Genomic DNA, 26209 nt, shown 5'->3' with positions numbered 1-26209 from the left:
GACAGGGGATTCCATTATCTTGAAAGCCCAAGTAATTTTGCATGATCTTGCTCAGGGCTTCAAAGGATGATTTCAAACATGATAGCAGATATCATTTTGTCTTCCTGACTACCTATTAAATTCCTCTTGTAGGTATTCCACTTCTGGTGTTTACCAATCATTTGCAAATTACGTTTTCCTGAATTTTGATATATAATGTCTCAACTATATAAGCAAGGTTGTATTATATAATATATGCAAATACAAGAGATTATATACATATGTATTTTATATCAAGTCAAAAGACTTATCTCTTTTGCCTGATATATGTTCTTTAGTAATTTACTCTCGAATCACCAGTTTGTTCATTTAATCTGTTTTATCTTCTGTGTAGGTAGTGGCCTGTGCAGAGCAGATAGATTAGAAATATAATGGAGTTTTGCATGTAGTTATATATAAATCAGTTATTACTAACTGATTGCCTGGGGAGATTATTTTTTTCCACATCATTTTTCTATTCATCTAACTTTCTAATTTTTATCTGGCTGGTATTGCTAACTGCTGATGATTTAGATTATTAAATGCACTGTCTGGGCAAACTTGGAAAAATTATAGTTTTCCATTTTCCTATCTTCCTCCTTTATTATGTATGCCAACACTTGTAATTTCTCTTTTTATTTTCCCCGGGGGATTTTGATATGAAGTGACACTAAAGAGATTGTTTATTTGAATTAAAAACTAAAAGAATTTCAGGAATTATTGTGGTAGGTTTTTAAACAATGTGATTTTGCCTATAAGTGAATTTGGTGCCATTCTAGAAACATTTTCTTAGAAAGAAACTTAATAGAATTTAATTTTTTAAAGTGTCATATCAATTTCAAATATAATGAAACATATACCTTAGGAATATGAAATCTGAGGTTCAAATCAATAAAAGCCATGAGTTTAGTATGAGAGTGGTTTGTTTAAAAGTTGACACTACCAAGGCAAGACCAGGAGAATATGAGGAGTGGATGTAGATTTAGTATTTATTAATATGATATACTCTGTTCCTGAGCTTTCTGGCTCCAGAGTAACATTCTACCTCCACTTCCAGTTTTTTGGTGGCTAACTAGAGATAAAAGTCACCTGGACTTTCCTGAGACTGGCAGGAAGGATCCTAGTATGGAACCCAGTCTGATACCCTTGAGTAGCCAGGATTGCAAGAATGAGCCACCAGTGCCTGGCTAATTTTCAAACCTTGTTGGTCTCTTATTATGGCTATTTGGTGGCCAGGAAGAAAAGGACTTCAGGAGCACCAAGTAGTGAATCAAACAAGCCTACTTTGTTTTTTCATGATAAACGGTTAGGATTTTTTTTTTTAACTGGAAGAGTGATGATAAAAAGCTTTGGACTATTTCTCGGCTGTGATAGAAAACCATGGGCTTAATTTCAAGTACTTAAAGGATACTTTAAGCCTACAAGGGCAGGTATGAACTTGATTTTTCATAGGAAATTTGAATCTTGCTTCTGAAACCTGCAGATGTGACTCTGTTTGCCTTTCTTTTTTTTTTTTTTTTTGCTGGTCCTGCCCTGGGCTTGAACTCAGGGCCTGGGCACTGTCCTTGAGCTTCTTTTGCTCAAGGCTAGCACTCTACGACTTGAGCCACAGTGTCACTTCTGGCTTTTTCTAAGTAGTTTACTGGAGAAAAGGGTCTCATAGACTTTCCTGCCTGGGCTAGTTTTGACTCGTGAACCGCAGATCTCAGCCTCCTGAGTAGCTAGGATTACAGGCAAGAGCCACCGGTGCCACGCCTTTCTTTTTGTCTTGATACCCAAAGCTCCAGGCACAAGGCCCCCAGCCCTGCTACCAAGGCAACACATTGCCCATTGTGTCGTGTTTTGGGCTGTCTTATCTAGGATCATGCGTAGGGGTGTACTGTAGGTGGACCTTACCATTCCTATAGTTTTTTATGACCCCTCGCTGATGATCACCCCTCTCCTCTTGAACACCATGGTATGCCCCAACATTAGGCTAGGCTGGTACAGGGGCTTTCACTAACAGAAGCAGCCACAGGAGCAGGAAGAGGTGAGGTGACTGGTTCTGGAGGATTGGGTGCGTGTGTGATATACTCTACTCTTTGAATTCAGGACAGTAAGCATCTTAGGTGGCCTTGAAACAAAAGTTAGGATAAAGGGAGTATTCTGGGACCAATTAAAGGTAACTAACTAGAGTTGAGACAGATTCCTTCCCTAGCTTGGCTAGTCAAGTGCCATGCACACTCCTGTTAGTCTCTTTCTGGGCCTTTGGTTCTTTTTTTTCCTGCCAAAACTTCATTAATTTCATTACAGAAAAACCCACAAGTCTCAAGTATAGCGTTTTAAAGACTCTAGTTCCTCTTAGAACCCCCTGAACCATTTGTTTCTCAACTAGGATCAGCAGGGTTAGTCACAAAAGCCCAGGGGAACCCTTTTCTCCCTTGTCCATGGATCAGAGCCAAGTCTTACACACATTGCCTCTTCATGGATCAGAACCAAGTCTTACACACATTGCCTTTTCCTTGCTCCCCATTTCAAGGTAACACCAAGGTGCCTAAGACCAAGCAACTATGCTGCGCAACAATCCCAGTGATGCCGAGAGTGGGGCCCAGGAGCCCGAAACACCTGGGCAGAGAGAGGAATTCAAAACCTGTTTAGATGACCACTCACCAGGTGGGTCGTGAATAATACTATTATTTCCTTAGGTAGTGCTTGAGAACAGTTAGGTTAAAGAAACACACAGCCTGTCCCTGTGATCCTTTAAGGAATACACAGGACTTTTATAACTGTGTGTTTTTCCTTTCTCATCTTCCTGCAAGCTCTCTTTTTGGATTATTCTCTTTGTCTGCCTCCCTTTTATGCACAAGATTCAAGACCCTGATTGGCCAGAAAAAATAACAGATTTTGGATCCAGAGGAGGCCAACAAAGCCTCAATTGCTTGTGTTTGACAAGACTAATGACTGAGTCCATTAAAAACATAAGAAATGGATACCATTATTGTATTTTGATTTTGTAGAGTGTAAATTGTAGATCTTTAGTTGGTCAGAGATAATCCAGGTTACTTGTTATTGGAATTATGTTTTCTCCTATTCCAGGAGTTTTTCTTAACATAAGAATTATCATTGCTCTGGGTAAAATTTTTGGATGTATAAGAGTGTTGTCATGTAAATATTAGGACATGGTTTTTCTGGATATTAGGCATTTGATGTTTTGGATTGATTAATCCAACCTCATAGGAACTCAAATGACCAATTAGCTAATGATCTCAGTAAAGTTAATGAATCATTAAGTTGTATACCTGTTCAAGTGTAGCAACTTTAACTCTTAAAGACTGAAAGAAGAGAAATACTTGGAACCATGACTCTATTATGTTGAAACATATATGTTTCTCTGGTGCCACTTGAGGTCACTAGTAGTAAACTCAATTCTTACTTCATAGCGTCTCATAAATATCTTAGTGAAGCTGAGTACTAGTGGCTCATGCCTATAATCCTGGCAACTCAGGAAACTGTGACCTGAGGATCATAGTTTGAGGCTAGCAGAAAAATCCATGGAACTCTTCAGATATGTTTTTGTGTGTGTGTGTGTGTGTGTGTGTGTGTGTGTGTGTGTGTGTGTCCATTCCTGGGCACTCTCCCTGAGCTTCGTTGTGCTCAAGGCTAGCACTTTACCACTTGAGTCACAGGGCCACTTTTGGCTTTTTCTGTTTATATGGTACTGAGGAATTGTACCCTAGGGTCATGCATGCTAGGCAAGCACTCTACCACTAAGCCACATTCCCAGCCCCTCCGTGGAATTCTTATCTCTAATAAACTACTCAGAAAAGTAATTGAGCTCTAACCTTGAGCAAAAGAAGTTCAAAGACAGAGCTCAGGTCCAGAGTTCAAGCCCCAGGACTCTGTGTGTGTGTGTGTGTGTGTGTGTGTGTGTGTGTGTGTGTGTGTGTGTATCTGATAGTATATTTTAACATAGACATCTATTGAATTAGGGTTGAAAGATCATAAGCTGATGAAGGTTTTCAAATTTTAACACAGATAAGTAGAATCCTCTTGGAGTGAGATTTAAGAATCTTACATGTGAATTTTAGTGTATCTTGGTGGCAAATAACTAAAAAAAATATTACGGATACAGGTTGAAAATGAGTTAGAAAGTAGCTTGATTGCATGTTTTATTTTATACACCAAATATACCATGTCTTAATTATAACTACTTGATATGCTTGTTGTGTGTTATTGTTCTGGTAATTTGTGTAATAGACTTTAAAGCCGTGGTTTCCTAATTCCACTGCTAATGTGTGTCATAGTTCTTATGAATATTGAATGAAATGAAACAACAAAGTCTTCCTCACCCCACTGTTGTCACCATTCCCTGGCAATTCATTTCCTATTTTCTGGTCATCTTTTTTTATGTTTCAGTTTCCACATATGAAGTAGAATATTTAATATTTATCTTTCTGTGTCTGGCTTATTTCACTTAATATGGTATCCTACAGTTCCATCCATATATCTGCAAATGATAAGATTTTAGTCTTCTACATATTTGCTGTATTAGTTTTAGTTATGTTAATGGGCACCTAGGGTGATTCGGTGTCATGCCTATTAGGAATATAGTACCACAGTAAACATGGGTATGTAGCTATGTACTTTGAATGCTGACTTTGTTTCCTTGAGATACATGCCAAGTAGTGGTATAACTAAATTTTATGCTGATTTTATTTAATTATTTTGAGGAATCTGTATTCTGACTTCTATAGTAGATTACTAACTTATATTTCCACCAGCACTGTACAAGGATCCTTTTTCTCCATATTCTTGCTGCATTTTTTTTCTATAATACCCATTCTGACTGAAGTGAGATGGAATCTCATTGTACTTTTAATTTGCATGAGATATGTTTACTCAGATCATTTACCATTTTCAGATTGGATTGATTGTGCTTTTAGTGTTTAATTTTTTTTTAGTTTTGTATATATTCTGGGTATTATTCCTCTGTCAGACTAATAGCAAAATCTTCTCTCCATCTTGCTCTTTATTCTGTTGATTTTTTTCCTTTACTGTTCAAAAGCTTTTTATTTTCATGCGATCAAGTTTGCCTTCTCTCTTATTTACAGATCTTCTACTGTCCCATTTAGAAAGTAATTGTTGCTGCCAATAACTGGATGTGTTTAGCCTATATTTTCTCTAGTAGTTTGAGAGTTTAAGGTGCTATGTTAAGTTCTTTGATTCATTTTGAGTTTATTGTACAGAGTAAGAGATACCAGCCAAGTTTCAATATTCTGAATATGGATATGCAGTTTCCCATCATCATTTGTTATAGAATTTGGCTTCTTTAATGTATGTTTTGGGCAACTTTGTCAAGAATCTATTGGCTCTTGATATGTACTTTTATTTCTGGGTTTTCTATTCTGTTTCCTACATCTCTCTCTTTTTATGCTCTGCTTGCTACTTTGCTCTGTACTATGTCTTAAAGACAGATGATGGCTATTCAGGGTCTTCCTGATTCCAGATGAATTTTTAGAACCTTGTAATGTATATTTTTTGTATTACACATGGTTTTGCTATGCTATGTTTCCATTTTCATTCTTTCAATGTTTTTTTTTTAGTTTCCTTTTTGACTTCTTCAGCAATCCTCTAGCAGTTTAGGAAAAGTATTTGGTTCAATCGCCATCTGTCTGTATAAAATATGAAATTTCCAGTTTTATCTCATTGTGATCAGAAAAGATACAGGCTATTATTTCCATATTTTGTGTTTATTGGTACACATTTCATGGTCTAATATATGGACTGTTTTAGAGAAAACTATGAGGTTATAAAAGAATATTATGCAGCTCTTGGTTGGAATGTACTGTAAATGTTTAGTACATATTAACTCAGTTTTGTTTGATGTTGCTTTGTTGACTTTTTTGTTTGGATAACTGAAATAATTTTGATAACTTTTACCTGGGATGTCCTTGATCTATGATTTTCCTATCTTTGCCTCATGAAAAGCTGGTATTATAAGCATGTGGTATTGTATTTCACCTAAAGAATAGCCTTCTATTTTTAAAAATTATTTACCTAAAGAATAGCCTTCCATTTTTTAAAATTATTTATTGTCAAAGCAATGTACAGAGGGGTTACAGTTTCATACGTAGGGCAGTGAGTACGTTTCTTATCCAACTTGTTACCTCCTCCGTCATTTTTTCTCCCACCTTCTCCCCTCCCAATTCTCCCCTCCTCCCAGAGTTGTACAGTTAGTTTACAGCATATTGTCTTGTAAGTATTGCATTGGTTCGCCTTCTACCCTTTGTCTCTTCATTTTGATGTTTCTCTTCTCTTCCCTAGTTCCAATAAACATATATACAATACTCAAGCTCCGAAATCAGTTATAGTGACATCAGGGGTAAAACCATCAGGGGTAAAAAAAAGATAAATGAGAAAGGCATAATTTCACATGGTATATTAAAAATAACAACAATGATAAAACACTTATTTCCATATTTGGCTTAACATCATCTTATGTGTTCATATGTACATAGCTATTGAGCTATTGTGATCTTCTGATAGGAATATCCTAGACATGTACTAATTATTACCAATGAGAGAAACCATAGAGACTATATTTCTTTGAGTCTGGCTAACTTCACTTAATATGATTTTTCCCAATTTTTCCATTTCCTTATGAATGGGACAATGTCATTCTTTCTGATGGAAGTACAGAATTCCATTGTGTATATATACACCACATTTTCTTGATCCATTCATCTACTGAAGGGCATCTGGGTTGGTTCCATATTTTAGCGATGGTAAGTTGTGCTGCTATGAACATAGTTGTGCTGGTAGCCTTAGTGTGGTCTTGCCTGTAATCCTTTGGGAAAATGCCCAAAAGCAGGATTGCTGGGTCATAGGGGAGCTCTTTGTTTAGCCTTTTGAGGAACCTCCACCCTGTTTTCCAGGTGGTTGAACACGTTTACATTCCCACCAACTGTGTAGTAGGGTTCCCTTTTGGCCATATCCCCGCCAGCATCTGTTGTTTTTAGCTTTCTTGATAATGGCCATTCTTACTGGGTTGAGGTGGAATCCCAATGTTGTTTTAATTTGCATTTATTTTATGGCCAGTGTGGTTGAGCACTTTTTCATGTGTCTCTTGGCCAGTCTAATTTCTTCTTCAGAGAAGTCTGCCTTTTAGCCTTTTTATTAAAGAGGCAGTTATCTCTTTGAGGATTTTTTGAAGGGAATTTAATTTTTTGAGTTCTAAGTATGTTATAGATATGAGGCCCTTGTCTGTTGTATGGCCAGTGAAGATCTTCTCCCAGTCTGTGGGCTTTCTACTTATCTTGCTAGCTATGTCCTTTGCCATGCAGAAGCTCTGTAGTTTGATGCAATCCCATTTGTCCAACCTTTCTTTGATTTGTTGTGTTTTGGGGCCTTTATTAAGAAAGTTTCTATGCCTTTCTTTTTTTTTTTTTTGGCCAGTCCTGGGCCTTGGACTCAGGGCCTGAGCACTGTCCCTGGCTTCTTCCCGCTCAAGGCTAGCACTCCGCCACTTGAGCCACAGCGCCACTTGAGCCACAGCGCCGCTTCTGGCCGTTTTCCATATATGTGGTGCTGGGGAATCGAACCTAGGGCCTCGTGTATCCGAGGCAGGCACTCTTGCCACTAGGCTATATCCCCAGCCTCTATGCCTTTCTTAAGAAAGTGTCAACCTGTGCCAAGGAGCCCAAGTGTTTCTCCTATTTCAATGTTTTCAGGGTATTTGCTTTTACCTTGAGGTCTTTGATCCATTTGGAATTGATTCTAGTGCAGGGAATGTATAAGGATCTAGCTTTAGTTTGTTACAGGTGTTTAACCAATTTTTCCAGCACCATTTGTTGAAGAGGCTGTCTTTCTTCCATCCTGTTTTTTAGCTCCTTTATTAAAGATTAAGTGGTCATAGTTCTGCAAGTTCATTTCTGGGTCTTCAGTTCTAGTCCATTGGTCCTCAGGCCTGTTCTTGTGCCAATATCAAGCTGTTTTTATTATTATAGCTTTGTAATAGAGTTTGATATTTCTCCAGCACTGTTCTTCCTGCTTAGGATTGTTTTGCTATTCTGGGTCTTTTGTTGTTTCATATGAATTTTTGGATTGCTTCCTCTATTTCATTAAAGATTGGTTTTGGGATATTGAATTTGTAGATAGATAGCTTCTGGCAGTTTTGCCATTTTCACAATGTTAATCTCCAATCCAGCAGCGTGGTAAGTTTTTCCATTTCCTTAATTACGATCTTTCACTTCTTTGGTTAAGGTTATTTCTAAGTATTTTATTATTTTTTCAGGCTATTGCGAAAGGAGTTGCTTTACTGATTTCAGCCTCGCTATTCACATTGTTGGCATACAGATAAGCACTTGATTTTTGAGGACTTATTTTATATTGTGCTATTTTACCAAAGTTTTAGATCAGCTCAAGTAACTTGGGAGTAGAGTATATGGGGTTCTTTAAATACAAGATCATGTCATCTGCAAAGAGAAAAAGAGAGTTTTACTTCATTTTTCCCTATTTGTATCCCCTTTATATTTGTCTCTTGCCTTTTTGCTTCTTTTTAAATGCCTTTCTCCAGAAGATATTTTTTGGTTTATGTTTGATATGCAATGTTTAGTTTATCTCCGGTGGTGGGGGGGTGGCACCACGTTGTAACTTTCTTGTAGCTTCTTTGTGATTTGGGAGTTTGGTCAGTGTGTATGATATCAGACTTAGAGCGACCCACTGCCTCTGTGAGTCTCAACAAGAATGGGGATACCCTATTAGATTAAGCAACTTTAGTGTAGACCACTGATCATGTATGGTACACTCTGTACACTTGCTCCTGCAAAGGAAAATGGAGAGCCTTCTGTGATATTCAGGCTTCCTCATGTACTACTGATAATGGTTCTGTCACTTGAAATGCTCTCCAGTACTGGCTGCTCCGGTAGTAGTGAGGAGACTGAAGAACTCTTCCTCTGTTTTAGACACTTGTGAAGGTGCAAGTACTTCGTAGGAAGCAGAGGGGTAGAGAGTCAGGATGGCACTTGTACCCAATCTCATCAACAGTGACAAGGTACACATTGACTTATGCAGGGAACTTGTGAAGGTACAATTGCAGAAGTATTCTTCTTGGCTGCTACTGCGACCATGCCCATCCAGGGGGAAGACCTGAGATACCTCTTAGGTATGCAATATCCAGGATCTTCCTCTAATTATTTTAGTTGCAGTCCTCACAGTGGATCAAACAAGCCAAGTGAGTCAGAGCTAGAGCCAGGCAAAATTAATCTCTTCTAGTGGAATACATCCTGCACTGTGTTAAGTTTCTCTCTGAAACTTCTTAGGGTATGAAGCCTTCAGGGAAGTATTTGCATGAGTGAGGGTGAGCAGAATAAGGAAAACTGGACAAAGTTCCTCTCTGGATCTTATTTGTGTGCCTTGGATGTAGAGCTATAGCCAAGCTACTGTGATGTTGCTCAAAACTTTTCAGAGTACATCACGGTGGTGAGGGAGGAGTGAAAACAATTCTTTTCTACACCTTGTTAGCAAACCATTGAACAGCTGGGGCAATTGACATCTGCAAACCACACATGACTAGGTATACATCCAGTCTCAAAGGAGAGGCTTCTCCATCCCTTGGTTCCTGAGGATGTTATCCTCACCCAATTCCCCTTGCATTTCAGCAACCATTCCTCACTATATAGCCCTGTCAGTGTGTTTGTGTCAGCATCAGTCCACCAAACCAAGTCTGACTCATGAGGCAGTCAAAAACTGAGCTATTATAGAAGAATACTTGCAGGGTTACAGAGATAGGGATATTGGATGAGATGGAAGGAGATGACACTTAAAGTAGTGCAAATTTAGACAGTTGGTTACAGGGTGTCTCCCTGAGGGTTTTCGGGAGATGAAGCAAATTCTTTTGTAAAGTCTAATTACTGTCCAAATATGAGGCTTCTTTACTATTTAGTCTGTAAGCCACAATAGCTAGGAGTGCCCATATGTATGCCGACTGCATTGTCTGGGACTCTCTCTCACCTTTACCTCTATAGATGGAAGACTCTACCTACCACCCCAAGCTGTGAAACCAGATATAAATGATAAAATATTTTGTGTTTTTTTAGCTATGTTCCAGTCCTAGATCTCTGGGTTTTACAAACTTTTCACTACTGTTTCTTTTATTTTTGTGTATGAGGTACTGAGGAAAGGAACCCAAGGCTTCATGCATGCTAGGCAAGCACTCTACCACTAAACTACATTCCCAGCCCCAAACTTTTCACTATTATCCTATTGAATTCCAATTTCTCATGCTGTGTTGCAAGTTCCCAGATTCTCCTTTGGTTTAGACAGGCCAAAGACAAAGTTCCAAGAACGATGAAAATAGATGGTCATGCTTTTATTATTTACAGGCGTGTCTGTTCATAAATGCAACAGCACACTGTTTACAGGCTTACATTATTTCCATCAGCACAACCCTTGCCCCTTGTCTTCCAGTTGCAGCTCCTCATAGTGCAGTTTATTCTCTCTCTAGACATGGCCAAAGGTGGCCATACATGGTCTCACATGCGCACTCAGTCTCAAGGTTATATGCAGGGTTACTCTAGGTCACTTATATATACATGACTCAAGATTTCATGGATATGCTCAGCCAGCTGAATCACAGTCCTTGGGAACTGCAGGCCCAAAGTTCTCTGAGATTATAATGAGAGAAGCCTGACTTATGCCATTTACTTCTTCATATGCAGTCACTTCAGCAGGCAGTTATACACCTGCTATTTTAGTTCTTTTTGGAGGAACAGGCAAGTGCTAATTCTTGCTCTCTAACCATCTTGACTATCCCTCTTACCTACTGTTCAAGGGAAAGATTTTGACATAAATTTCACCTTCTGCTTTTTGTAAGCTGACTTCTTCTCCATATGCCTGAGTTCTCTGAGTTTCCAGCGCTATTGAAGGACAGAGTTCAGAAAATCTGAAATGCTAAAAGGTTGAGTGACTCTATGTAAGTTTTACTTGATGAGTCAAGATTAGCAGGACTTTACTACGTGAATAAATCTTTGAATCAAATAGAAATTGTTTTGTGTATTCACTGTTGGTGACTGCTATGCTCTTCTAGAGAGCTAACCTGAAATCCTTCTTGTTAAAGATCTGACACAGCCAGCTAATGATGATTCCAAGCGGAGTACTGCTCATATCATGGGAAAGGAAGATCTCTACATGGAAAAGAAAGCTTTACCTGCAGACAGGTACAAATACTTCCATTTTTTTCTGTTATGACAGACCTTGCTCAAGCAAGGTCTTTTTTTTTTTGCCAGTCCTGGGCCTTGAACTCAGGGCCTGAGCACTGTCCCTGGCTTCCTTTTATGCTCAAGGCTAGCACTCTGCCACTTGAGCCACAGTGCCACTTCTGGCCATTTTCTATATATGTGGTGCTGATGAATCGAACCTAGGGCTTCATGTATACAAGGCAAGCACTCTTGCCACTAGGCCATATCCCCAACCCCTCCACTTCCATTTTTTTTCTGCTCCCTCTTTCTCACATAGAAATATAGCACAGATGGTTTTATTCATGTTAGAAGAATGATATGAATAAATTTAATATTTGAGTCTTAGTCTTAAATAGTACCACCAAATAAAAAAGTAAAGTAACCAGTGTAGTTATTCATTTAAAAGTATTGAAGTATCAAATTACATTTAAATGTGAAATAAACCAATATAATTATTGCTGAAATGTTCATTTCAGGCTCTCAGCTAATAATGAAAGACAGAGTGAATTTCAGATCTTTTCAAATGTAGCTCCTAGCAGCTTCTCTTAATTTTCTACAGATTAAATAGGTACTGATAAATGTTGGGTTTTTTTTGCCCCTCCCAGCTCGGACTCTTCCTTCTTTCTTTCCACCCTCCTTTCTCGCCCTCTCCCCTAATCACCCGACCTGCAGGTAAGTTAGAGTGGAACGGGGGGTCAGCTCCGACCTGACGTGCATGGGATCTGCCGCAGATATGTGATCGCCTCCTTATGCTAGAAGTCTGGCGAACATATGCAACGGGGCCGGCTTCTTAGAGCGAACTGACTTTATTAAGAGAAGGACAAGGGGAGATGATTCCGAGGAAGGGGTTTGGCCAGGATGTCGATAGGCTGAAAGGTATCACCTGACCCCCAAGGGCTAATGTCACTTGACCGCGCCGAACCAGGGCAGGTTGGTAGGCGCCGGGCTGGCTAGAAGGTTGGGGGGCTGTTTGCCCAAGCGGTTCCTCTGGATTCCAATCCAGAGGGGGGTAGAAGGGCCACATTCCCCAGGGCTGGGGGAGGTGCATCAAGCCCCTTCCATCAAGGGGAAAATGGATCCCAACATCTGCCTCTTTTATATTTATTTTTTTTTCGAACAGCAGGAGGCGCCCTACTCTAGAGCGTGCCGTGTCTTAGGTTGCACCCCCCCAAGGGGAGTCTTACCCGTCTTGGGCTAACGCCCTAGCTCTTCAGGCTGACCTTCCTGCCGGGCTGGCGGGCCCGATGAGGGACCATGGAGAGAGTGGGATTGGCACTCGAAAGAAAGCCCTTATAATTTTCTCTCATGCCAGCGGACCTCAGTGAGCAGCAGGTCCTAGGGGTCGAGTGACTAGCCTCATGGGGTTCCTATATGGCTAAAAGGCCAAAGGCCGCTTGGTACCCAGACATCTCTGGCCCATCGCTTACAATAAGAGACCCAATGTAAACATAATGTAAATGGGAGCATAAAGCAGACATGAGCATAAGCAATCGTAATACAAGGCAAATGCAAACATGAGCAACTGTAACACATGAGCAATTACAACATAGGCACAAGGCAATGGAGGGTCTCTTATCTGGGTCAGTCCATGGAAAACAGAGGAGTTCTGGTCCAGTCTAGTGTCGCTCAAGGTAGCGCAGATGGGTCTTCCTTCCCTCGATGGTGAGGTAGAGGGGCAGGTTCAGGTCCTGGCGATGTGGCAGCCAGGATGCTGGTAACTTAACAACTGAGGTTAGTAAACACTTCATAGTAAACATTGCAGCAAGGTGCCAATCCCTTGCTTATTATAAACATTTATCATAAAACATTAAAGTGTCCAAGTCCTTTAGCTCCTATTTCCCTCCAATGGGGACCCCTGAGATAAGCAGCAAAGGGGGGAGTGAAGGGAGGAACAACCGTGCAACATTTCCCATTGGTCCTTGTGCAAGGCTGTGGGCCACGCTGCCACAGCAAACGTTACTCCAAAGGGCGTCAGGCAGGGTCCAGGGAAGAAACAGGGCCAACACTGGGTCCATCGCTGGTGCAGGCAGGCTTTCCCATTTCTCCATAGCAAATTCCACCTCGGTCTTTGCTTTCCTGAGAGGAAACAAGAGGAGACATCCCTCAAGGGCAGGTGCCCTTGGGTGGTCATTCTGATGGACAATATTTTACATCTCTAGCCGGTATCCAGATTGGATTCGGTTCCCCAGTGGGGAAAACACAGGCGAAACCCCTTCCGGCACTGATAACCACGCCACGCCCCTGTCAGAGGATCCTTCCACCGGACCTCCACTTTTAAGTAGGGTGTTTGGCTTGACCAGTGTCTCTGGAAAGCCGACAGAGGTTGGTCCTTAGAGAAATTTAAAATATTCAATGTAAACATCGCTGTCCTCAGCTGGTCATGGGGGCTTCCCCCCCTTTTTGTTTTAATAATTGATCCTTCAGGGTCTTATTATGCCTCTCAATTATGGCTTGACCCTTTGGGTTATAAGGTATTCCAGTGGTATGTTTAATATTCCACATTTGGAAAAATGCCTGTAAAGGCTTACTGGTGAAACAAGGTCCATTATCTGTTTTAACCTGTAAAGGCAGTCCTAGGATAGCAAAACATTGTAAGAAGTGGCTTTCAGCATGCCGTGCTCTTTCCCCGGTATGCAGAGAGGCCTAACACGCGCCAGAGCATGTGTCAATAGACATAAATATATATTTTAGCCTTCCAAAGGGAGCGTAGTGCGTCACATCAGTCTGCCAAATTAAGTTAGGTTTTAACCCTCTTGGGTTCACCCCTGGAGATTGCAGGGGAGGGACTTGCACCAAAGGCATACACGATTTGCAAGTCCTTATAATCATTTTTAAGTCTTTTATAGGAATTGAAGGAAATCTCTGATGTAACCCTCTCCAATTTAAGTGAGTACGCTCATGAAGTCCTTTGGCCATTTGGAGATTTTGAGGTTGTACAATGGCCACAGCTATAATGGTTCCATTAGTGGCCAGCTGGTCAGCCATACGATTACCTTGTGTCAGGTCCCCAGGCAGTCCTTGGTGTCCACGAAGGTGCTGTAAAAATATAGGCTCACTCCGCTCTTTTAACAGAGACCTGACTTGGATCATCAGAGGAGTGATTGGGTTTTCATCCAATTTGATATATGAACATACCAGGTTGGGTAGCAAATTAACCACATACAGACTATCAGAGAACAAGTTCATTGGCTGTTTAACATGGGTCAGTGCCAAGGCAACTGCATACAACTCTTTAAATTGTGCAGAGCCAGTGATGGCTTCAAAGTAATGGGTGTTCTCTTTCCCACCGGCAGGGGGCGAGGCGGAGCGCACCACTACGGCAGAGCTGGCTCATCCGCCATCTGTAAACACATTGGCAGCCTTGACAAGAGGCTTGGTAGAGAAAAGCACAGGGGGTGTCCATTGTAGCCTGGAAAATGAGGTCACCCATCTTGAAGTGCCATAGTGGCAATCTATCTTACCCATAAAGCCCTCCAGGGCACTAGACACACGTGCATTATTTCTTCTGACCCATTCAAAACCTGACAACCGGTAGGGAATAGTTAGCACGTCAGGATCTCTTCCATAATGTCTTAGGGAAGTATCCCTGCCCTTAATTACCAAGTCAGCTAGCTGGTCTAGCTGAGAATAAACCCTGGGAGCTCCTCCCACTGATGCGTGCACCCATTGAAGGGGCTCGCCTGATTGCGTAATTACAGCTGAGGAGAGTTCAGACCCGGGGAGGATCCAAAGGCAAAGTGGGCACTCAGGCTTGTAGCGTGCCAGCTGTGCCTTATTTAAGGCCAATTGGATTTTCTGGAAGGCTGTTTGAAGTGATGGAGTTATTGTAATAACATCAGATCTTAAAGGGGTATACTTTCTGAACCTTGTCACTGGCTATACGTAGCCCTCCTCTTTGAAGGAGTGTTTGGGCCTTGCTATAGGCCAAGTCTAGCACTTGAACATCTGCTGATCCAATAATAATGTTGTCCATTTAAATGCATATGGTCCGATCTGCTCCTGTATCAATTAAGAATCGGAACTTTTTTCCAAATATCATGATTACTGTCTCTGGCCTTATATCGGGAGCAATGGGGACTGCCCAGCAAGGGGCTTCAGGCTGTTTATTGCCTTGGTTGGTGGGGAATCTGAAAGTCAGGCCGTAAAGTTGATATTTTGCCCAGGGCGCATTCGGCCCACCTCTCTCAAGAACCTTTCTCCAGAACTCATGGAAATCTGTAGTTTCCTGCAACTCCCATGAAGGCCTCCGAATTTAAAAGTGGCCAGGCCGTTTTTTTTTTTTTTTTTTTGCTGCAGGGCGCGGCGGCAGCCATGGCTGGCTGAAAAGCGGCTGCTATGGCTGGCTGAAAAGCGGCTGCTCAGGGCTGCCGAAATCTGCATATGTATAGAGCCAAGCTGAGCCTCCCATGGGGGAGGGGTAGCAAGCCTGCGGCTGCTCTGCTCCTCTCCCGGCTGGGTGTGTGTGTGTGTGTGTGTGTGTGTGTGTGTGTGTGTGTGTGTGTGTGTCATGGGGACCAAACGTGCTTTCGTCCCTGGGCCTCTCAGAGTGGGGCGTCGGGGGCCCCCTCCAAATCAAAATTACCTCCGGCTGCCCTCTCCTGAATCCAGGGACTCCCCGCCGGGGTCCCAAGAGAGGCAAGCCTTGCGGGTCTTAATGGCTCGCAGTGGGAGTTTTCCCCATTTTGCTGTTTCTACCTCCGTGTTGGCTCCAGTTAGCCACGGTACCCTGTGGGTCAATTTCTCCCAAATTTGTATGGCGCAGGGCTCTGAGATATTAATCCCCGCGTTTCGGAGGGTGAACTTTAGGATTTTAAGGGGTGAACTGTTTCGCTGACTCTGGACTTGTCCCATCCTCTTACCTGGGGTGGGAGGACCACGTGTCTCAGGATTTCCAACCTGTTTTCGTCAGGGTCGGACGGGAGCCGGGCTTCCTTGCGTAGATTCGTGCAACCCACGTGGGCGCCACAATGTTGGGGTTTTTTTGCCCCTCCCAGCTCGGACTCTTCCTTCTTTCTTTCCACCCTCCTTTCTCGCCCTCTCCCCTAATCACCCGACCTGCAGGTAAGTTAGAGTGGAACGGGGGGTCAGCTCCGACCTGACGTGCATGGGATCTGCCGCAGATATGTGATCGCCTCCTTATGCTAGAAGTCTGGCGAACATATGCAACGGGGCCGGCTTCTTAGAGCGAACTGACTTTATTAAGAGAAGGACAAGGGGAGATGATTCCGAGGAAGGGGTTTGGCCAGGATGTCGATAGGCTGAAAGGTATCACCTGACCCCCAAGGGCTAATGTCACTTGACCGCGCCGAACCAGGGCAGGTTGGTAGGCGCCGGGCTGGCTAGGAGGTTGGGGGGCTGTTTGCCCAACCGGTTCCTCTGGATTCCAATCCAGAGGGGGTAGAAGGGCCACATTCCCCAGGGCTGGGGGAGGTGCATCAAGCCCCTTCCATCAAGGGGAAAATGGATCCCAACAGATAAACAAGTTACTTTTCTAATAGTAATGTTGTCAATTCTTTATAGAATAAGGTATTTCCGGAACATTTCTACTTCATAATTGGCTTAATTTTGGTTCCTCCTAATGATTTTTTGCTTCATTTTGCTCAACGGCTAGCATTCTACCACTTGAGCCACAGCACCCGTTCCAGCTTTTCCTGTTTATGTGGTGCTGAGGAATCGAACCCAGGGCTTCCTGCATGCTATGCAAGCCTCTTCCGCTAAGCCACATTTTCAGCCCCTTATCTATCTTGATATTGCAATATAAACATAAGTCATTCGGCAAGTATGATTTGAATGCTTCTATTGGATTTGTAAATTTTCAGCCACTTTAAGGATTGCGTTAGAAAAGCACCTTTCTGCCAGCAGTTCTCTTGATTCTCACACATACTAGATTTGCCCTGCCTATTACCAACACTGATCATGCTAAGCACAGCTCCCCTGAAGGAAGACTTCACCAAACATGGGTCTCTTAGGATCCTTTTCACTTCATTCATATACATGAAGTCCAAGTTAGATTTATTTTCCTGCTGGCAGGGGTGTATAGAAAAGTCAGACTTGGAGAGTGAAGGAATATTAAAGTTTAAAGGTCATGGTGGTAATAAGTGGGTAAATGAAATGGGAAATAGTTATCTAGAGCTTTTAAATTTTCTCATATGCACTAATAGAAAAGGCTGAAATAGTTTGGAGTTCTTTCTTCTTTTTTTTTGTCGTTGGTAGTGGGTCTGGGCACTGTCCCTGAGCTCTACCATTTTGACCCACAGCGCCACTTCTGGCTTTCTGGTGGTTAATTTGAGATAAGAGTCTCAGACATTCCTGCCTGGGCTGGTTTGAACCATGATCCTCAGATCTCAGACTCCTGGTAGCTAGGATTACAGGCATGCACCATAAGTGCCCAGCTAGGGGTTATTCTTTATAGATTTTTTTTCTTTATAGATTATTAACTACTTTACATTGGTGTTTATAAAATGATATTAGTGATAGGCTCCTAAGGGAAATCTCATTGTCATCCATCCTTTTTTCAGACATTTACTGGATACTTGTGAGGTAAAAGTAGAATATTGAGTGTTGAGAACATATAAGTGAATTAGCTGTCTGTCTACCATGAAGAAACTTCTGTAGGGAAGACAATCAAATAGATGTTTTACAGAGGGATAAGTTTTCTAATATCTAATGTCTGGATTTATATGTTAGCGCTCAGCTGCTTGGGGAAGATCAGTATTGCCTTTCCTGATGAGCTAACTTTTGAGTTGAACCTTGGAATATGAATATGGACTTTTCAGGTGGTCCAGGAAGAAAGGATATTTCTCTTTAGAGTCAGACATAGATGTAGAACAATCATATATTTACTATAAGCAGTATGTTATTGTTGGAGTATACAATGTTAGGAAATGGAAGGTAGTAATGAAGAGTAGAGGAAAAATAGGATCCTGTAGGGTCTAAAGACTCTGTGTCCTGCTGGTGTTAGAGATTTACTGAAGAACTTTCATCGAGAATATCATCATGAGATTTGTTTCTTAAGAAAATCAATTATTTTATTAACAATATGTGGCATTGTGGGAGGCACAACTCTGTGAGTCAGAGTGGACACTTAATAGATGAATGTAATAATCCAGGTAAGAGATGATGATAGGTGGGGTGGATTCTAGACATAGTTAGGAAACAGAATCTCTGAGATGTGCTTACCAAGTAAATAAGGAGGATGGGTGGAAAGGAATTAAGTGTTCTAGCACATTCCAGATAGCTAAAAGTTGATGCCTGGGCTGGGAATGTGGCCTACTGGTAGAGTGCCTAGCATGCATGAAGCCCCAGGATTGATCCCTCAGTACTGCTTACATAGTAAAAGCCGGAAGTGACGCTGTGGCTCAAGTGGTAGAGTGCTAGCCTTGAGCAAAAGAAGCTCAGGGACAGTAACCAGGTCCTGAGTTCAAGCCCCAGGACCGGAAAAAATAAGTTAGTGGTGCATTATGAGTTAGATTGATATGTAAGGGAAGAAACTTAGACATACCTTTATTTTGGTGTTGTTTGCAGTTTAAAACAAAAACATGCATTTCTGTCTGAAAGGTATGCTTTTAGGGAAAAAAGTCAACCTCTCTAGCTTGCAGCACCAATTATAATTGAGGAACAAGTTTGAAGGGGTGTGCTGAATATGAAATGTCTGAAAGACCTCCTTTCAACAGAGAAAATCCCTTGCTCATAATTCAGGCCTGAAGAAAAAAATCATGATCTAGTTCAAAGGTTTAAGTATATGGAAGTGGAAACCAAGTCCCACATTTAAGCTAGAGTATCATAGTCAGAATTCAGGGTCCCAAACTCTGCTTCATGGTTCTTTCTACTGTATGTGGAAAACTGAAATTATAGGTACTATTCTGAGAGGATTCGACCAATGGTTTTGAATAAGGCTATCTTCTAATCACTCAACCTTTTTTCAAGTCTAAGCATAGCTCCTCTGACTTATCAATTTAATACTTTCTCATGATGTTAAGTACTGTTTGAAACACAACTATCCTGTTTGAATTCTGTAAGTAAAAATACATTTTCTTATTTGCTTTCTTGCTAGTCATGACAGCAGGTTTGTGGAGAGAATGTACAATGCTTATTGGGATCATCTGAAAGAACAACTATCAAGTACTCCTCCAGATTTTACCTGTGCTCTTGAACTAATAAAAAATGTCAAGGAGGTAAATAACCTTACATTTGTTTATATGAAGTGCCTAGACATCCTAGACCCTTGGGGTTTCAGTGTCTACTAGTATCCTAAGTAGCACACTTTCTGAACATAGATAATATGGAGGCTTCATATTATTTATGAAGTGTAGCTTGATAGGATATTGCTCTGACAGGGCAATATAACAATTAAGCAAAATTTCACTGGATTGCCACTATGTTTTTCATACACTAGGAGCATAGAAGTAAAATTTTGAGTCAAACAGCTATTTCTAGTCATTCTTTAATTATCCTTTACTTCATCCTTGCCCTTTGTAGTGAAAGCATTTTATGAATACCACATCCCCTTGTAGTGGTGTGTGGTATATATTTTTATATCCTGTACTTTTTGTATCACACTATTTATATCCTTCCTATTGCTTGAAAATTATAACTACGTCTATAAAATGATCCCAAAGAAACCTTCTCTAAGAAATTTAGAGATCTTCTTTCCTTACCTCTAAAAAACATGGTCTGGGTGGTTTTAACCTAAAAGAATTGAAGAAATTCTAAAGAGGATTTGGCTTTTTTCATTTCCTTTTCTGGGCAGATCTTGCTGTCACTCCTATTACCACACCAGAATCGACTAAGAAATGAGATTGAGGAATCTCTGGACCTGAATCTCTTCAAGCAAGAGACAGAACAAGGAGTCCTAGATGTTCTTCATCTCTCTACCTACATTCTTAATTGGATGGGCCTATTATGTGCACCAGTCAGAGATGAAGCAGTGAAGACACTAGAGAGTATAAAAGATCCAGCAGACTTGCTGAGGTGAGAATGTAGACAAGCTATTTTTGTCCATTGTTTGTTGCTACTAATGTGGTTCCACAGTCTGGGTACCTTTGGGAAAAAAAGTTAATGTTGACTCCCATTTTGAAGGTTCCGTGTCAAGGACCTGCAGACAATCATGATTTTCTTGTTGGCAGAGACCCAGGATGGTGCAGGACACCATATAGTAAGAGACAGCAAAATGTGTGTCAGAGTCTCTTTCTTTTATATAATCCTAATCACCCTCAAAGGCCTCACCTATAAAATCATAGTTGGATAGGGTTTCCTCCTCTTGATATTTAGCTTCCACATGGATATTGATTGGGGAAAACAGTATTTAAACCATAGTATGCTCTCCTAAAGATGCCTTTTCACTATGTGGCCTAAACTCTTCCCATTGTGACTCACCTCCAAATACTGTCAAACTGATGAGTAAGATTCCAACACATGCTTTGAGGGGGCACATTCAAATAATATCAAATTGTAAATTGAAGTATATCTATTTTTTTGTGTGCGGGTACCATGACTTGAACACAGGGCCTTGGGCTGTGATTTGCATGCTCATGGCTGACCCTCTGCTACTTCTGCCTTAATTCTTGTTTAGGCTTTTGCTGGTTGTTTTGGAGATGAAATTTCTTGGACTTTTCTGCCTAGTCTAGCTTGAACCTTGGTCCTCCAATCTCAGCCTTCTGATTGACTAGAACTAGAGATATGAGCCACTGGTATGCAGCTTATCTGTTAGTTTAAAGGCCCTTTCTAACTCTGAAATAACTTCAATTTTATGATGCCTTCTTGAGTTCTACAGTCCCACATTAGACTTTTTTATTACATAAATATTCTGTTTTTATGACAGGGGAATCTTCCATGTTCTGAGTCTAATGAAAATGGACATGGTGAATGATACTGTCAAGTACCTTCATCCCTACTGGCAGGAACATTCTATCCAGCATGAACGAGCTAAATTCCAAAAACTTCTTGATAAACAGCCAGGTAGGTTTAAATTTTAAGAGCGTCCTATTTTTTGTATTTTTAATTTTATTGTCAACTTGATATACAGAGCAGTTACAGTTATATATGGTAGTGAGTACATTTCTTGTCAAACTTGTTGATTTCCTTTTTTTTTTTTTTTTTTTTGGCCAGTCCTGGGCCTTGGACTCAGGGCCTGAGCACTGTCCCTGGCTTCTTCCCGCTCAAGGCTAGCAATCTGCCACTTGAGCCACAGCGCCGCTTCTGGCCGTTTTCTGTATATGTGGTGCTGGGGAATTGAACCTAGGGCCTCGTGTATCCGAGGCAGGCACTCTTGCCACTAGGCTATATCCCCAGCCTGATTTCCTATTTTTTAACAGGAAGTTTCTTACTACGTCAGAGATAGGAAGAAGTACTTCTCTTAAGACAGAAAAACCTTAAAAGTCACATGTTTTTTTACATATCTCCAAGTCTTAGCCTGCAATTGTTGGAGTTTAAAAATACATGCCCCCTTTTCTGTCACAGATTTCCTCATATGCACAAAAATATGGCTAACTGATGCAGCCAGAGACCTCACCACACCATTTCCAAGTTCTGACGTTCCTCGTCCCTCTACCAGCATGACATGGTCATTTTCTGATCAAGAGGTGGAGAACTCAGAGCCTCCTAGTCTCACAATGGTGCTGTACCAAGCCTACTTGAACCTCCTTCTCAAGGATTATGGAAATGAAGAATTCCCAGAGGTAAGAATGTGTGTCAGACCATGGCCTCTTGTTGTTGTTTTCAAAGCCTCCACTGGAGCCCTCCTTTCCTGAAAGCCCATTCCATTCTGCCTCCTCAGACACTTCTAATGGACAGAATTCGGCTTCAGAAGATGAATTCCAAGTTGAAGCATTTGACTGTGCTGGCCTCAGTTTTGTTAGTGGCTAGAAGTTTCACTGGAAGTGTTTTATTTAGATCACCTGAATTTTTGGAAAAATTGAGATGTATCACCAAGACCTTGACACAGGAATTTAACTCCAAGTATGTTTCATAGATATACTTAGAATAGAAAATCAATGTAGTATTTGGGACATAGCCAAGCAGTACATTACTATTAATCTTCATTGAGGCCACAATAAGGCCTTCAAGAACCAGCTCCACAGATTGTTAGTATTTTCAATAAGTTGCATTTGAGGTTTAGCGCAGAACTAAATAAAACTTTTCCAGAGAGAATTTTTTTTAAAATTTTATTGTCAAACTGATGTACAGAGAAGTTACAGTTTCATACGTTAGGCATTGGATTACATTTCTTGTACTGTTTGTTACCTCGTCCCTCATTACCCCCTCCCCCTCCCCCTTTTCCTTCCCCCCCCATGAGTTGTTCAGTTCATTTACACCAAACAGTTTTGCAAGTATTGCTTTTGTAGTTGTTTGTCTTTTTTACCCTGTGTCTCTCGATTTTGGTATTCCTTTTCAGTTTCCTAGTTCTAATACCAGTATACACGGTTTCCAATGTACTCAGATAAGATACAGAGGTAGTGCAGGTACACCACAGGAAGGGGATACAAGAACATCATCATTAATAGAAGCTACAGATACACATGGGACGTTGAAAGTAGTTACAACTGCCTTATGTATGAAACTATAAGCCCTCTGTACATCACTTTGACAATAAGTAAATTAATAAAAAAAAAGAATGAAGAATATAACCCAAGAAACTAGAACAGGCAAGGCAGAGCATTATTCCTATTAGCTTTCACAGGGATCTTGATTTTTGATCCAACTTATGAGCCTATGTCATTTGATTGGAGAATTAAGTCCATTGATGTTGAGAGTTAAGATTGAGAGATGATCATTTGTTCCTTTCATTATAGCTATCTTGTTAAAAGCTGTGTCTTCCCATTTCTTGATCTAATATTCTGGTTTTCTATTTAGGGTGCATTTCTCGGTCTGTATTGTGATCTTGATTAATTTTCCCTGTATAGTACATTTTTGAGGATTTTCTGTAAAGCTGGTTTGGTGGAGATCCAGAGAGAAAATTGTGAAGGCTAAATTGCTATAAATAGTCTTTATTCAATGAATGATTCATTACATAATTCATTGAGTGATGCTGGGTTTGTGTTATGTATACCCAGGCGTTGACCACTTGATCAATAGTACTGATTAGTTATGACATTCCAGGATAGTATTCTAAAATAAATAAGAATTCGAAGTTCAAGTTTCTTAATTTTTGGAAAATACTATAAAACTATTTAAATAAGGTTTTATTTACGATTTTTTTATTGTCAAAGTAATGTACAGAGAGGTTACAGTTGCAAATGTAAGGAGGCGAGTACATTTCTTATCAAACTTTTTACTTCCTCCTTCTTATTTCTCCCACCTTCCCCACTCCTTGGTTCCTTCCCCACCCTCTGCTGAGTTGCACAGTTGGTTTATAGCATATTGTCTTGTAAGTATTGCTGTTGCATTGGTTTTAAATAAAATTTACAAGCACTAAAGATAGAGTGGATCAAAGGATAGACCTAAACATTTTCCAATTCTTCTTATTTCCTTTGAATCTTATTTCATATCATGCTATGTTTATGAATTACTTAGCATATTGAGAGTAGCAATGAAAATATTTTGCATGCCCACTGGCTTGTGCTATATGTTGGTGGAGAGGTACTAGAACTTTCCCTTGAGTGGACCTAACTTCTGGTATGAAGTTTACTGCACTTCACTCCTGTGTCAGAGACTCTGTACTTTACTGTCTACTATCTAGGCCTGAAGAGACTATGTTGAGAGTGAGTGAACAAGTACCTCAGGAGATTAATCAAGGCCTCAAGGACAAGGGCCTCGCTGCTCTGAGCAGTGAAAGCAAGGCATCACTTGTAAGCCAACTCCAGAACATCGCCAAGAAAGAAAACTGCATTCGTATCATCATTGGTAAGAGCCACCAAAATAGTTGTAGGGAAAAGCAATAATAATTTGTAGGATGGGCAGACAGACTCTGCTATGGCAGTGAGTTACTAAAACATTTTAAAATAGACAGGTATTTGGTACTATTTTAAAATAGACAGGTAAAATAGACAAGTATTTTAGCTTTTGTTTCTGCATATCTGATGTGTAGGCTTTGAAATAAATCTCTTTCTGAGATGTGAGTTATTGTCCCATTAACCCTACTAAGTCATTCCTGTTCATTCTGTAACTACAGTTCAAGACCTATGTTCGGAAGTCCGTTCTGGGTTCCATTCTTTAAACTACCATTTTCAATGGTATTGATGCAAGGTTAGGCTACAGAATTTGCTCCAACATAGCATGGAAATAGTTACTTTGGCCAGCTTGCTTTTAACTTCAACTATAATCTACTATGGATACATGGGTCAGAACTTAGTGTAGTGGCTACCCATAGAATTCCAGTGATCTTTTTATTGGTTCAGATGTCCATCATTCACAGATATGTAGTCTTATAAACAGCCAAAATTTTACTGTCCCTGCATTGTTTCATTTATTTATTTATATTGCAGTGCTAAGGATTAAATTCAGGACCTTACAAAGGCAAGTGCTTTGTTATTGAGCCACACCTCCAGCCTTATCTCACCAGCTTTTGATAATACATTATCTTTAGGAGATTGATGGCATTCCTTCTTCCAAAACAGGACATAACAAAAAAATCTCATTTATAAAATTTATACAATTGAGTGCGTTAGTCACTGAAAACTCAGTTCACTTAAAGCTTTGGTGAGTAGAGTGTTCTGTGAATTTCTTCTGAAATCTCTTCATTCTTTTTTTCCCCTGTTCACAGAACAGCGGATTCGCTTGTTCTTCAAATGCTGTTTAGTTCGTGGCATGCGAGAGTCTCTTCTAGACTTCCCTGGAGGCCTTCTATTCATCGAAGGGGAGTTGGCAGAACTGGGCTGGAAGTTTGTTAGCCTGATACATTACAATCAGGATGTTTTCAGCCCATACTATGCTGAGATCCTGAAAGATATCATTTCTCCAGCTCAACCAAATAAAACAGAAGTGGAGCCTATCTGATAGTGCTGGCCCCCTATCATAGCACCAGGATCCCAGAAGACCGGGCTCAGTGTATTCCTGGGATTATACCACCTGTGGCCTCCAATGTAGGCATCCTTCTTCCTCACTACAGCCAGGACATAGCTGTAGGGGTCAAGCATATAAACACCAAGTGACCCAATCCCCTTTCACTAATAAATTCTGAGCTGCAAGAAAACCCCGGTTCCATCTGTTTTATAACTGAAATCAGGTCTTGTGTACTCCACCTTTGTCTAGTTGAGAAATTAATAGATCCTCAGTGTTTCATTCACCACCTGGCCATGCTTCATTATGCCAGCTTAAGTGGGCATCAGGAGCTACCTTATTTTCCCCAGTGGAAAGTCATTTCCTTCAGGGATATGAAAACACTAGGGTAAGTATCGGGGCTTCTGAAGCCAGAAAGTAACTGTTATAAACTAAGAGAAAGCAAAGACCCTCATTTCCAGTACTAAAGATTGTAGCATTTTATCCCATGATTCTTAGTCAAAGTGAAATAAGAAAACAGTAACAATATAGGAAATTAGGGGTAATGAGATTTGTATTTGGATTGATTTAGAATGAATAGAGGAAAATTTAATCTCACTTCTTCAATGATATTTTTATCTTTATGTAGTAGTACAAAGAACTTGCCATTCGACAAAGTAATACAATACAATGAATCTTGATCAATGTCACCCCTTCCACCATCCTCCCCTATCCCTCCCAACCTCATCCCTACCCTCAATTTTCTTTCTTTTACAGAATACACATTTAATATATTTTTTTTTACTGTTTTCCATACACACACTTCTTCTCTTCATTTGTCTATCCCCCTCTACTGGATCCCACCAAACATAGATTTTCTTTTGAGATATCAGTGAAACATATCCTTACCATTTAATGAAGAAACTGACTATAACTTACTTTGCTTTATAAAAGCTAATAGCCAGGCACTGGTGGCTCAAGCCTGTAATCCTAGCTACTCAGAAGGCTGGAATATGAGGATCAGAGTTTGAAGCCAGCCTGGGCACGAAAGTCTTTGAGTA

General features: G+C 40.7%; 2 protein-coding genes across 4 annotated transcripts in view; both read left to right on the top strand.

Annotated features, from left to right (window-relative positions):
• Bex5 (brain expressed X-linked 5) overlaps positions 1 to 26209 on the top strand; it is an 851362-nt gene that overhangs the window by 687548 nt on the left and 137605 nt on the right. The gene's annotated exons all lie outside the window — the stretch shown is intronic.
• Tcp11x2 (t-complex 11 family, X-linked 2) lies at positions 2571 to 25166 on the top strand. 2 transcript variants are annotated; one of them, XM_048336973.1, is made up of 9 exons: positions 2571 to 2670; positions 11114 to 11213; positions 19288 to 19408; positions 19984 to 20204; positions 21055 to 21191; positions 21693 to 21910; positions 22009 to 22190; positions 23911 to 24074; positions 24934 to 25166. In XM_048336973.1, the coding sequence occupies exons 2-9, from the start codon at positions 11164 to 11166 to the stop codon at positions 25164 to 25166; spliced, it is 1326 nt and encodes a 441-aa protein (XP_048192930.1). In that variant the 5' UTR covers positions 2571 to 2670; positions 11114 to 11163. The 2 variants fall into 2 exon arrangements, with proteins under 2 accessions (XP_048192930.1, XP_048192929.1); XM_048336972.1 differs by lacking the exons at positions 2571 to 2670; positions 11114 to 11213 and having other exon boundaries at positions 19313 to 19408; positions 20014 to 20204.

Source organism: Perognathus longimembris, chromosome 28 (assembly GCF_023159225.1).
Source record: "Perognathus longimembris pacificus isolate PPM17 chromosome 28, ASM2315922v1, whole genome shotgun sequence".
Classification (NCBI taxonomy): Eukaryota; Metazoa; Chordata; class Mammalia; order Rodentia; family Heteromyidae; genus Perognathus; species Perognathus longimembris.
Note: the sequence above shows the minus strand (reverse complement) of the source record. Positions and strands in the feature narration are given on the sequence as shown.